General features: G+C 39.6%; 1 protein-coding gene across 2 annotated transcripts; it reads right to left on the bottom strand.

Moving 5' to 3' along the window:
- Positions 1 to 7,683: 7,683 nt before the first annotated feature.
- On the bottom strand, positions 7,684 to 9,724 carry LOC133899701 (chaperonin-like RBCX protein 1, chloroplastic). 2 transcript variants are annotated; one of them, XM_062340741.1, is made up of 6 exons: positions 9,488 to 9,724; positions 9,121 to 9,215; positions 8,511 to 8,628; positions 8,247 to 8,263; positions 8,094 to 8,156; positions 7,684 to 7,981 (listed from the first exon to the last, which is right to left on the bottom strand). In XM_062340741.1, the coding sequence occupies exons 1-6, from the start codon at positions 9,603 to 9,605 to the stop codon at positions 7,898 to 7,900; spliced, it is 495 nt and encodes a 164-aa protein (XP_062196725.1). In that variant the 5' UTR covers positions 9,606 to 9,724; the 3' UTR covers positions 7,684 to 7,897. The 2 variants fall into 2 exon arrangements, with proteins under 2 accessions (XP_062196725.1, XP_062196724.1); XM_062340740.1 differs by having other exon boundaries at positions 9,477 to 9,722.
- Between the last annotated feature and the right edge of the window lie 5,014 nt (positions 9,725 to 14,738).

The raw sequence follows: 14,738 nt of genomic DNA, 5'->3' as shown, positions 1-14,738 counted from the left end.
ACAGTATAAATTCTTGTACCATTAGATTGAATATCTTAACTTCTTGTTTATGTAGAATGGAGATATATACATACGGTCAAAATGACATCATTGAAGTAGGATTCCTCAACCCAATGAAAATAAATTAGACGATGGTCGCCACCCTCCCACAGGCAATCGAGGATTATGGACTTGAATTTATTCAAATGTACCAATTAAAGAAATATGTACTTTTACCTTACAACTTTGGGTACGTGTTTCCACTACTATAGAAATCCCCTTCACTGCCAGCTCCAAAACCCCTTTACTGTTGGTTTTAGAGCCGAAAGGGGGTAACGGGCAGTGATAGTCGGGGACTATCACTGCTAGCTCCATGGACCTGCAGTGAAAGGGGTTATCATTGTCGGCTGAAAGATTCTGCCGGCAGTGATGCCCCAGGTATCGCTGTCGGCTGGTGGTTGTAGCTAGTAGTGATTCCCAAAGCATCACTACCGACTGAAAACTTCAACCGACAGTGTTGTGCCTCCCCCCTTCTACTCCAGCCCTGTCCTCCCTCTCTGTCCTCCCTCTCTCTCCTCGATCTCTCCATCTCTCTCCCACTCAATACATGCATACAATGAGACATATGTAATGCAAAGAAATAATAAAGACACCTTCATTAATACATAGTAATTCATGTCACACATATATACATAATAGTTCTCACAGGTCACCCCCGAAAAGTTGGTTGACACATATGCAAAATAGGTATAAAGGTACTGACAATTGACACATTAATCTTACAAGTCACATCATCTTACATAACAAAATAATGATGATTACATCCAGACGTAGGATTATAACATCTTTACACGTGACATCACACTTCTTCTTATTTTTGAAGTTAGCCAATTTTAGCTCGACTTGAATGATTTGACTATTGTATGCTGCAACAGCTTCATGTTTAGATTTGTATCCTTTGTAACATGCTCCTTTGAATCTATTAACTTGTGCGTGGTATTTCTCCTAACTAGAGAACACTCCACTTTGCCAGCCACGATGGACAACATACCATGTCATAGCAGTCCTAAATTTCAGATAATATGCATAAATGATATACTGGGTAGTGCTTTTCATACAAACTCATCATGAAAGTGCATTGATCAGTACTAAAATAAGAATAGCATCAGTATCTATACATTAGCGTGTAAGAAGAAAAGCAACAACAAAAAAAAAAATCAATCACCAGCATCATATGCAACCACCATCCAACAAAGAGTCTATTATTTGATTGATCCACATCAGATTATGGAGATAATTATATACAACTGCAAGTTCTACTAGGATAGTGAAAAGATGTGAAAGTATGTAATAACCATGCCAGTCGAGCTTTGCAGTCATATGTGTGGTAAATATTTCTCCAATTTCATCATTTGCAAAAAAGTAAAACAAGTATGAAAACAGTGCAATTTTTAATACAACACATAATAGAAGTTGAACTATGCCAAGGCTGAACAACATACCATGTCATAGTAGTCCTAAATTTCAAAGAATATACAAAAATGATATACTATACAAACCACACAAACACAAAAAATGTTACTGCAAAGAAAAGATAGTGTTCATGTTACATTACAGCATAGTGGCTCAAGCAAATAGCCTTATTAGGACTTCAGTACTGATTACCTATTCGGAAAGAAATCAAATGGCCTTATTAGGACTTCAGTACTTGAGAAGAATGCTAGCTTTATCTCTGAACAGATAATCAGTACTAAAGTCCTAGAAGTAATGAAGAAATACGGCCTCGAGCCATATCATCATCGCCACTATTTTATTGTACTTCAAAAGAAATGTTTGCTTCTTCGTAGAGAGCATGGCCTTATTAGGACTTCGATAATTTGCACCAATGTCCTCCACTGTCCTATCATATCAATGTACAGAAATTGACACCTCTTGTAAATAACATTGGAGCTTAACTAAAAAAGTCAAACTCCAATTGCTGAGATTTCAATGAATACATCATAGATATGGCAATGTTTCTAAGATTTCAGTTAGCAAATAGAACCTGATCTAGTTCTTCAAAATTTAAGACATCATCATGCACATGGCTGCTATGCCAACAAAGTGCACAAACTCTGAACATAACAAATAAGAAAATGCCGAGGTAGAAGAACCGAATATCAATTTGCAAAATGATGGCTCAGAGAAGCCAACATAACAATTTACCAAGTATCAAGTATATTAGACAGACTTTGAACTCATAGCAGCACCCATCCAGGGATCAATTTCACATGCATTGCACTGGATAGCCAAACTAACATGGATTTCTCAGAGTACAGGTACATAACTGAACATACAACAAGTAACATCTAAGTCTATGCTAGTGTACTCAGAAATCAAGCACACTCTAAATGCATTCTTTCATCACAGAGCATAAAACACATGTAACCCGTTTTCCAGATAAACAGAGTAGGGAGGGGGTGATGATAAAATTTACCTTTGCTCTATCGGTCGGCGAGGCGAGCGGGCGCGGACGACGATGGCACTAGCGTGATGGGGGACGGTGTTGTCGGGGATGGAGATGGAGATGGCGGCCTTCGGGACAGGGACGGTGGGGCTCCGGGGAAGGGGTCGGCGGCCTCCAGGATGGGGACAACGAGGCTCCAGGGACAGCGGTGTTGGGGAGGATGCGACGGGGACAGCGGCATCTGGGAGGAGGCGGCGGGAGGAGTTTTGGCGCGGAGGGCGCGGGCATCAAGCCATTTTATCAAGGAGGGCTTTCACTACCAGCTCAATATGAGCACCGGCAGTGAAAGAGTACCGTCATTGCCAGCTCAATAGCACGATCGACAGTGAAACTACTTTCACTGCCGGCCCGATAAGTCCACCGGTAGTGAAAGTAGTTTCACTGCTAGTCCAATATGTCCATCGACAGTAAAACCCCTTTCACTATTGGTACCGCGAGATGCAAAAAAATTTATTTTAGTTTCGCGTGCGCGCCAAGAGAATCAAACCCACGACCTGCATCAAGTAAGAACGAACAAACCGCTAGGCTACTCAAGAATTTTCGATTGAGTTTGTATTATCTATATTTATTAACATTTTGTTGACCTAAAATCCTAATACGTTTTATTTAAATTTGAAAGAGTACCTTCACTGCCGGCTCAATAGGACAATCGACAGTGAAACTACTTTCACTATCGGCTTAATAAATCCACCAGCAGTGAAACCCCTTTCACTGTTAGTACCACGGGGTGCAAAAAATTTGTTTTAGTTTTGCACGCGTGTAGAGAAATTGAAGCTTCCATAACAAAAGTGAGGTATAATTGCATCTAAAATAAATTCATACATAGTGATTAATACAATTTAGCTGCTTTGTCTTAACGATTCGCCCTTCATTATGATCATGGCGTACATAGGGAGGTTCATCGGTGTCTTTCATGGGACCTATGTTTGTACTATCTATAAAGTGGGGAAGAGGAGGATGTCACTGCCGGCTCATATAATCCATCGGCAGTGATGTAGATATCACTGCCGGTCAATAGATTAAGCTAGCAGTGATGAGGTGTGGGTTCATCACTGCCAGCTCAATCCATCAGCCGGCAGTGATGACCCTTATCACTGCCAGTCCATAAGGCACGATGGCTGATTCTTCTCGCGCAGCTAATGAACCGGCAGTGATTGGCCGGCATATAAGCCCAGTTCTGTAGTAGTGTTCCCTCCATGTTTGTAGTACTCTTTTTTGAGCATCACGATATTATGACTTAGAACTAATTACCTGCAGTGACATATGTGCATATTTCACTAGGCCCTCTTTGTCATCTAGACTGACTGTAGTAGTATCGTTGTCCTCGACGGGAAAAGAAATCCAGTAGCTGAATACCAACCCATCATAGACTTGCTACAAAGATAAACTAATCATTTCATTAACACTTTAATAAACTTCAAATTGATTGAATCTAAGTTCAGTTATAGTTAATAATCACACACATACAGGATATACGTGCACTACGTCAAAAGGAAAGGACGTCACTTTCCGTTTCAGAAGGAATGGAAAATCATAACAGACTTTTCTTATAGGCTTCAGGCCTAGGGCAACAATTTATGTGGCTACTATGTATACAACTTCATGCATGGATGGACCGAAAATAATTATAGTACCATTACCAAGATGAGGTAAGTGGTATACATATTGATGATTAATTTTTAGTTCTTGCACGTGTTCAAATAGATTGACTTCTTCAATTCTGGTAATTGCAGGACCTCGAGCTAGAGACAGGTATCCTCATGCCGCAGAGAATCAACGCAATTTAGGAACAACTCTGTGGGTTCATCAATGACCAAGTCATTTCAGAGTTCAGGTGGTACCATGTTTCCAAATGGTGCTGTTCACAAGCTGTCCCTTCAATTAGCTAATGGAGTTTGTTAACTGATTCTTCTCAAGGCAAAAAGCGTTGTTCAGGTCTTCAATCAACAACAATAATTGAATAGCATTGCTTCTTACCCTTTTGTTGCGTATTTCTGTTAATTATCAACTTTTTTTGCAAACTTGTATTGGTTATAATCTCTAGTCAATGACATGTGAAATAATATGGTTATGTATACATGAATGAGATGAGATGTAAATGAATTGTGTATATGTGTGATATTATATGTGCTGAGATAATTATATGTGCATGTGAAACTTGAATGCATGTTTATCTTGCTGTATGTGACATTATTTGTATGGTTATCGGCAACGGTTAGATTCTGTAAGGGGGAAGGGGCCATTAGTGTCTGCTGATGACAAAAAAATAACACTGATACGGAGACTATCAGTGTTAGATTGTACCAAAAACTGACACTGATAGTTGAGTATCAGTGCTGATTACTTGTTATAGATCGACACTGATAGTCTCAGTATCAGTGCTGGTCTTTTCTCATGAGTCAGCACTGACACTTATTATCAGTACCGGTTTATTAATCGGCACTCATAGTCCGTGACTATCAGTGCTGAGTAATCAGTGTGGATTCAAAAACCGTCACTGATAACATTTTTGAGCCGGCACTGATAACCATTTCTATAGTAGTGTATGTTCTTCTTTAATGAATGGTAGAACTCCTATCCTCTTTTCGAAAAAAATGTAGCGTTCCCCCCTTTTTTGGAGGGTATGTAGAGTTCGTAATGTCTAGTGTAGTGTGAGTTTGTTGTAAATTTGTCAGGAAGAGAACTTTTTTTAAAGAACTAGGATTTTCTATACTCCCTCTGTTTCAAAATGTAAGACGCGATTTCACTTGTTGCAGTCTTCAAAACTACACTTTGACCATATACTTTGACCATATAGAAAAGTGCTTTGAAGTATCATAAGAATCTAGAAATTGTTGGGCTAATTATTGGTTAAAAATCACGAGTTTGAATCTTGAAATACATGCAAGCTTTTTAAAAAAGAAATAGAGGGATTACATCTCATTTTAGTAGACTTATAACATATAAGAGGATGTATGCATCAGATAGCTATCCTAGTAACCAATATTTCTACTATATTGTTACCTAGACACTACCATAGAATTAGTGAAAGAGATAAAGTGTCACAAACGATTTTTTAGTACTCATCACTGACAAAATACACTCAGACAGTTGCTAAGCTACACATCTGTAACAAGACCACCATCTAGATGTGCCTGAACTCATAGCCGGTTTTTATAAATCTGTCTGTTTCTATTGTATAAGCACATAAGATATTTACAAAAACCTTTCAGTGATATTGTCACAAACAGTTTCTTGTAAGATCTATATATATCTGTATGGTAGACATAGACTACTTTTATAAAAACCTATTTATAGTTAAAGATCTAGGAACTGTTTTAAATTTGACCGCTCGTCTCCCTTGCTTTTTTGGCTTTCCAAACACACAACCCGTTTGTCTCCCCTCGACTCATTGGCTTCCCACACATACAACCCGCTCATCTCCCCTCGGTATAAAGCAACGAGGAGTGTTAATCTTTCTCACTCTACTCGTTGTCATCCCAGTGTTCATCTTCCACACACACGGAGCTACGAATTTTTTTTCGTATTGGAGGAGCGAGATTTAGGCGCCGAATCCCCTTCACTGCACTGAGCTGGGTATCGTAGGTTTCCCATGCTGTTTTGTTAGGGTATCTTAGGGTTTGCATTGATATGTGTAATTGAGGATAATACCTTATTTCTATCACGAATCTACAGTGGCTTAGTTCACTGTATTAGGCGGTGGCAGGATGGGGTTGTCCCTATACTTACTTCCATGGTGCGGATGCTTAGCGTTGATTTCGGCGGGGTGGGCTTCGTGTTTTTTGCTGCTGTGAAGGACCCTATGTGGACCATATTTTTGCTGTGAATTGCATTCTCCATCCAGTCCATGCAGAAAGAAATTTTTCTATTGTTGTTCATCACAATGGAGACATCTTTGTGAACTGCAAGACTAGTTTGAACGCGAATTTTTGCTTAACCATGGCTGTCAGTTTGGCAGCAATGCAGTCTGGTTCTGGGATATGACTGAGTTAGTCAAGATGGAGCCTAATCCGAATGACATCAAGATGCTCATTGAAGATGATGCTTGGGTTGATATTGTGCAGAAATGCAGGAGATTGAGATGATGTCAATCATTTCATCTTTTTGGAACATGGCGTCGACCAATGATGTCGATTATTTCATCCTTCTGGAGGACGGCATCGCCAATGATTCCAAGTATCTTATCCTTTTGGTAGACGGCATCACCAATGATCTCGGTTATTTTGTCCTTTTGAAATACAGTGTCACTAATGATGTATAGCTAGGGATTGTGTATAGCTAGCTAGTTTTGTGTTCTGAACAATGTGTGATGTGCATCTATGTGATGTTCTTAACCTTTGTGATATGTAAATGTATGTGTTGAAGTTCTGAACAATGTGTGATCGATGTTCTGAACAATTTACCAATATGTGATATGTAAATAATGTCTGTGATGTTATTTAATTTGTGAATCATGAAGTGTGTATGTCATATCATGAGGGCTATCAGAAAACAAAATTTCTTATAGAGGCAAAGTGTCACACAAACAATTTTTTTAAAAAAACTCCATCTGTGACAACTTTATACAAACAAGTTTTAACAAAAACATGTGACTTACTATTCACAGACGGATTAAACAACATCACATGCATCTATCTATGTATATCTCTATTACATACGGAGTTATAACCGTCTACAGCAAGGTCGATATCGCATATACTTTTGTAGAAATAGAATCTATAACTGTTAGTGATATGGTTTAAAATCCGTATGTATAATCCGTTCTGAGATAGTGAGAGAAAAAGGATATGTGCCCACTAGATTTGATATAATTTAGAATTCTGAATACAACGAGGTTCTTCCTAACTTTGGAACTACGTTCAAATATGCCGCTCACAAAACAAAAAGCGTCCTTAATACATAGGAGCAATGTTGAAGAGTTGAAGTGACTCTAGTATTTTTCAACGTCGTCCCTTGTTCGTAGGAGAAAAATAGGCACCAACCTCGGGTCAAAGTGAAAGGCAGCCAGGATATTTGTTCTCTGCACTCATAAATAAAAGGTCAAGCCATCTGCTTAAACAGAATCTGCTTCGTACATTTTTGATATAGCGGCTAAGATATTGTTATTTCATTATCTAAAAAATCTGCTCAATCAGAAAAAAAAACCTTGATAGCTGATGATGCTGATTGAAATCTCAGTTGCCTAACGGTGCGAATGATTGGGTAACATGGTGCATGCATGCATGTGAAGAGTTTTATTCATGCAATGTTGACCATCTACATATATACAACCATGTTCCACGTACATGCCACTTGCTGATCCGCTGTGTGCCGTATCTGTGCTATGAAGTGTCATGCGCAAGTGCTCCATAATATACACACACCTTCTATATACAATTCTACCATAAGGTACCATGGCAATGCTCGGAGAAGTTATGTCTTATAGTTTTCGTCTTCGATGTGGCTGACCTCCAAGACGTAATCCCTCATCAGCTTCGTATTGGCCTCATCAACCATCTGCGGGCCATCAAAGACAAAACAAACATTAACAAGAACAAACAGGGTCAGTTAAAAAGATTAAAAAAACCAGGAACAGTAGAGAGTAGGAGACTAAGGAGGCTACGCTAACCTTGAAAGATAACTTCTTCAGATTGTCCCACTCGAAATCAGTCTTGACATAAGCAGATCGGACCTGAATGCATCAGTAGACCTTAACCCCTTTGAAAATAGGGTAAAAAGCTAGGCTCAGAATACGATAGTTCTGGATATTCTCAGTGCTTACCTCTAAAATCCTCATAGCTGTTTGTTTCCAAGGCGAAACAAGAGATGAAATGTCAGTAATTTAAACAACAGTCCCAATCATTCACGGCGAGAAACTGCTGAAAGGCCAAGATTAAAAGGACAAACAAAATACTACAAACTAGAGTGCATAAAAGAACAGGGCACTGAGTTCAGGCTATTTAACATTCGTTCTTGTTTGAGCTCTGATCATAGAAACAAGCGTTAATGAATCAAGCAAAACGGGATGCAGTTGTAGTTGGCTTACCTAGTCCCTTGTGCCTCGGAGACTCGCGTATCAGGTTTTTGCAGAAAGTTTCAGCGTCGTTCAGGGAGGTGCGGCTGACGAACTCCTTCAGCTCAACATATGCTTCCCGGTTGTAACTCTTTATCGATGTTTTTCATCAAAGGATGGAGATAAGAAATGAACAGCTGTCAGACCTCCACCAAAGCATCAAGTCTCTCTCGGGGGTAAAAACAGAACATTAACGTTGTCCGACAGCATTATAGTCCGTTCTCCGTATATAGATGAATATCTGAACTACGGATTAAGAATTAAGTGTGACCATACCAAAAGCAAGGATTTACAGAACAACTGGGTGGTAATTCTTTTTTGAAAAAAATGTGAAAGAAATTTTCTTTTCTTTTTTCTGAACTTAAAATACTCGATATACTTATATAAAGGTAATGAATAAAGCTTGTTCATCTGTTAATGTTTTTGTTAATCCATAAGTTCAGAGGCTCAGAGCTAATAATTTCATTATTTTTGTCATAGCAAAAGATTATTAAGAAAAAAGTGGTCAGGGACTCAGAGTAACATGAATGGCGTCAGAACGGAGGTAGTATATAGCTGCAAGATCTGATGGCGAGAAGGAAACCTCAAGCTGTGCAAGCACAATCCTGACGGCCACGTAGTTGAAGAAGTGCTGCAGATTCGTTGCCGCCTTCTTCTCCGGTGAGCCCTCTCCAAAACCTGAGTCATTGCCAAAAAGCGCAAAAAGTACACGTACACTGGGCCTTAGTTCCTAATCAAAACAAATGAAAAGTTTTTCTATTCCTACAAAGATTGAACTGTTTCTTGCGTAATTCTTGTCATTCCTACGTCGCAAGCAGGTGTTCGATTTCGTTTTACACAGTACACTGCAATCAGCTACGTCCAGGTACCAAGGAGCAAGGAATACTAGAGTAGAGAGACGTAGAGAAACAGAGCATGCAGATAAAGGCAAATGATTACCGGGGACGTACATCTTGCTGCACCTCGCCGGCGCCACGAAGCTCGAGACACGCCGCCGCCGCCGCCGTTCTGTCCCCCAGAAAGCCTGCGTGGGTAGGACGCGCGGACGGACCCCAACCCCGGCACCATGGAGAGGAAGAACGACGCTGCACTCCATGACCCAGAGGGCACTCACTTGTCCGGTCTCTGGCTCTCCGCTCTGCGTCGCAGCTTCTGCTGGTGCTGTGGTGCATGCAACGATACAGAGCTGTCCAGAGATATTTAGCGGCGACAGGGTTTGCGCCACACGTCCATGTCAAGGGATAAACGTGCTGAGATATTAACCGGCAAGGGTATTTCGGGTACTTCGAGCTAGAGATATTTCTTTCCCTTTCGGACGTTGCCCTTTTAGAATAGGAAGTTCGGGTGTTATATAATAACCATGTACGTGATATCGCACGTAATTTTTTATATCTTTAATTTCTTAAACGATATAACAAGTAATATATGATTAAATAGATAGGTACGTGTAAATATAATATCATAACTAATTATCTTTGGAAATATCAAATGCTAATGCACTTTGACAATTTCTTGTACACGGAAGGGTGTCTTTATATTCGTTCGCATTATACTTCAGTAGGTCTACCAAAAATTATGTTCTTAGTTGATTGTCGGTACCATCCTGCATATGCATTGAATATCAATAACAAGGATCAATACGAATTATGCACCATTGTGTGTTGATAAAGACTTACTCTATGAATTACTGGTTCTAGCATTTCTGCGTTCTACGTGAGCTTGCACTCGATAACGAAAAAACTAGAAGCGTTCCTATAGAATAATTAATTGTTACATTTGTATTTCACAAATGAATCAATTATAGTGAGGTTAGAAGCAAGATATTGATCATGAAACTAAGGAACATCATTCTAATACATCCTTGTACACAATGTGTTCTTGGTGCTTCTTCGCATGGCATCTATATCTTTATTTGGCTTAGCCAGATTTCATGTCGATTACCATGATACACCCCTCGACAATGCAACATACAATTGTCCATGAGAAAACACCGGTTCACATAGATAAATACCAACATTAAGAATGGTTTGTCCTTGATCTTTGTTTATAGTTATTGCAAAGCTAAGGCAGATTGGAAATTGTTTTCTCTTGAACCTGAAAGGAAGTGAAATGTCCTATGAGTGGGACAAAGGGATCCTAGGAATGAACACCCTCTTTCCAGCATATTGGCCGCCAACAATCTCCGCTTCAATGGCATTACATTGGCAGACTCTAATCATTGGCCTTGTTCCGTTGCATAGACCATTGTGAGGATCAAGATTCCGAAGTAGGATAGCTAGATAGTGGCTTTTGAGTTTAAGCAAATGTTGTGGCAATCCATTTGGTGTGATTGAGTTCAAAAAGTCAATCGAATAGTTATTTCGAAACATCATTGACGGAATCAAAGTTGTAGTATTCCGTCTCCTTGCTTGGAAACCTATCGATCATAATTGTATTCAGCTCATCCACATGCTCATTCTTAGTTGAGAGGATAACACATGCGCTCATGTAGGCCGCTGATAGAATTGTTCTGGAGATTTGGAAATACAAATTCATTGAGTTTGTCAATTGATTCTTCTGCAATACTATAACAAACCAAGATATCATTTGGGAGATGCACATAATCACCACCAATAGTCTCCTCTATTATGTTGCCAACCCTAATGAGTTATTCAGATAACTATAGGTCAAACTGTGCCCGCATATTTTTGGTTAGCTGCATCTTACGTATATTCTTCCATATATAAGACCTCTGCAGTGTAGCATCAGTGATCTGTGCCCTCATACCACGTGCCACCACTAGAAGAACCTGCCTAAAATCTCCTCCAAGTACCATGACCTTTTCACCAAAGAGTTGCAAGCATCCCATTATATCCTGGAGAGACCTGTCGAGTGTTTCAACAGCTTGATGTTTGATCATGGCAACTTCGTCCTAGATTATCAAGTGTGGCATGCAAAGCAACTCAGCGACACCGCTCTACTTGGTGAAATTACACATGTTGTCATAAAGCATTATAGGGATCTTGAACCTGGAGTGGGCAGTGTGACCACAGGGCATGATGGACGCTACAATACCAGACATTGCAGTTGCAATGGCTATCAAACTCATCAAACGAACCTTTGCAAGCAATGCCTTGTACAAATATGTATTCCCCATGTGAAAGGATCGAATGACCTAAAAGGAAGGAGGGGTGGATTGGGCTCTAATTAAAAAACTACTTCTACTGAATTCTAGAGCAATTAGAAACCTTAGCCTAGATGAAAAAACTGCAACTAAACGATCAAGCAAGTTAGAATACAAAGTAAATACGTAATTTGAAAGTTTGCAAGAATATAAATACTCAAAGTAAATACGAGGAAGTAAAGAGATGGACAAGAAGACACCAATTTTTTCTGAGGTATCGAGGAGTTGGCACTCCCTCTAGTCCTCATTGGAGCATCTACAGAGGACATTGCTCCCCCTTGAGCCACAAAGAATTAAGTGATCCCTCATGATTGTCACTTCTCCATCTCCAGATTGGTGGGCATCAAACCAAATACATCACTCTTCTAGGGCTCCCACAAGAACTCCAATAGTTCACCAAGACACCTCCAATCACCAAAGACCGGGCTAGGTGTTGCCAACCACCAAGAGTAATAAGCCAATTGCTTCACTTGACCAAGATCAAACCTAGACTATAACTAGATGCACACTTGCTACACTCTATGCACTAATGATGTCTTTAATCTTCAATTAAGAACTTTGCAAATCACTCTAATGCACTCTCTTGCTTCTTGATAACACACACAGTGTATAGGCTCCTCTGGGTTCGCAAGAGATCGAAGTGAGATCAAGTGAGGGGATATTTATAGGCTAGAGATCCAAATCTAGTCATTGCCCAACCACCCACATTTCCTGTGAACATCGGATGATCCGGTGTACACCTTCTCACACACATCAAACCATTTGATGTGTACATTTTTCAAAGCCCGCACATTGCCAACTGTCATTAGTCGTTACTACTGAGAAATGTGTCGGCGCTTCTCTGTCCACACACATTGGACTATTCGGTGAGTAACAACTTCACTGAGCCAAAAACAAATCTCCTGGAAAATGCTCCGGTGCTTCATAGCAGTGAACACCGGACCATCTGGTGTATTCAATTCTATCATCCTGAGGAATTTTACTTCTCCTGTAAAACACTCTGGTGTGCATATTGGTTCAACACCGGACCATCCAATGAAGGCTTCATCTTTCTGCACAAAACCAAAAATGCTCCAGTGTGTATAACCTCCTGATCACCAAACTATCCGGATGTATGCATTTCTTCTGAACTTGTCCAATTTAACCATTCTCGAGTTCTAACTTCGCGAAATCTCATCCATAGGCTTATGTGAGCTACCTAGCGCTAGAATTTCGTAAGTGTGCATCCAACCAAGTCTAGACTCAACTAGGTCAAACTATTACTCTTAGCCTCTCTTTATAGTACAGTCAAAAGACTAAAAAAAGATATTTATACTACTCTAAGTATCATTCATCTCTTTGTGACACTTAGAACTAGAGATCCATAATCTTGATGCTTATATCCTTTGAACGTACATAGAATCAACTTAGGGACCAAGAATACTCAATCATCATTGTGAACTAAATTTTTGATACCCTTCAAAACACACTTATTAGTCATAATGATACGGTTGTCATTAATCATCAAAACACTTACCACTTACCTAGGGGCCTAAATGTTACACCGTGCCACCGAGACCATCAACAAAGAATACCTGGCTCTTAAAGTTGATGCGTGATCCATTATTCCATCAAACCCCAACCACTTCTTTGTGTGCAGTGTATTAATAAGATTCAGATGTTCTTCATCCATGCCCATTGAAAATTCCTCTGATCGCTAGAATAATCAGTTGTATGAACAATATAATAATAAAATATATTAATCAAGCTGTTAGTTAACATAACAAAATATTACAATACAGTGTTAGATACATAGGCACGGACATAACTATAAGAGAACTGCCATTTGGCCAAACATTTATTCACATCACCATATTTTAGCCAGATAATTGAGTCTAATTATTCGTACAGTTACCAAGAACAATTGTTATATGTGTTCTGTAAATCATAATACTTTAGTCGACAAGGAAAGGTGTTATATGCAAATCATAATTCATCATGGAGATCACCTGCAATGTATCACTAAGAAATCATGACTACTGACAAAATAATCAAAAAAAAACATAAAACACTACACAAGGACATCACTTGAGTCGTCAACCTCCGGAAGACCATAATTCCTTACATCCTTCCCCATTGAATGAACCATGTTTCTAATATCCCTGAGCACCATTTGCTCAACCCTTGTTGCGTCATTGTGTGTACGACGAAAATCTTGGGACATTGCTTCAAAATGATTTTCCCATAAGCCATGAATATTTATCGCCTCACACAATACAATAATTGTCACAAATAGCCTTCTCAGTGCACAAGGCATGGGAAATGTAACAGACTCAGCCAAGCATTCATCAAGGGATCCATCAGTCTCTATGAGACCTATCATCTCGCACGCTTCTCTGAGGGTGGAACATGTTTTCCCATGTACAGTACGAAGGTTCTCATATGAAGTTCTGCCTCTCACATGGTTGAGGAGCACACGTAAATAGTACCTCTCCCCTTTAGTAGGGTTTGCATAAACAATTCTCCCAACCTGCGGCCTATTTACCCTTGATTGCTAGCGCTTGTCGGACATGATCCACCAGAAGTGCTATGGGAACTCTTTGTATAACAATTTATGTGTTGTGATATCCACTAGGTTCATCTTGAAATACCCAGTAAGAATCGACTTCTTAGATTTTTCCCAGTTGGCAACATCATTCAAGTCATTAGTAGCTTTGTATGACACACTTTCTTGTTTGGCAGATGTAGTTGAAGTTGCAAAATAAAAGGAGATATGACATACAAAGGGAAACCAAATATCCGATACACGGCCTCGGCGGGAGTTATGAACCTTGCATCCCTGTATTGTCGAATCTTATTGATTACTGCACTATTTTGATCTTTGTGGATTTACTGAGAAGGTTGCACGGTTATGGCCTTTATAGACATATTTGTATAGATACTTATCTATCTTAATGCTTGAATAAACTTTGACCTTAATATGGCAGTTATACCGCATAAGAAATGTAGGGTTGTACGGTACCACCCATCTATTATCCAATATGGCCCCCCTGATCGCC

The sequence above is a fragment of the Phragmites australis genome, chromosome 18, assembly GCF_958298935.1.
Source record: "Phragmites australis chromosome 18, lpPhrAust1.1, whole genome shotgun sequence".
In the NCBI taxonomy this organism is placed as follows: Eukaryota; Viridiplantae; Streptophyta; class Magnoliopsida; order Poales; family Poaceae; genus Phragmites; species Phragmites australis.
This window is presented reverse-complemented; position numbering and strand designations above follow the sequence as displayed.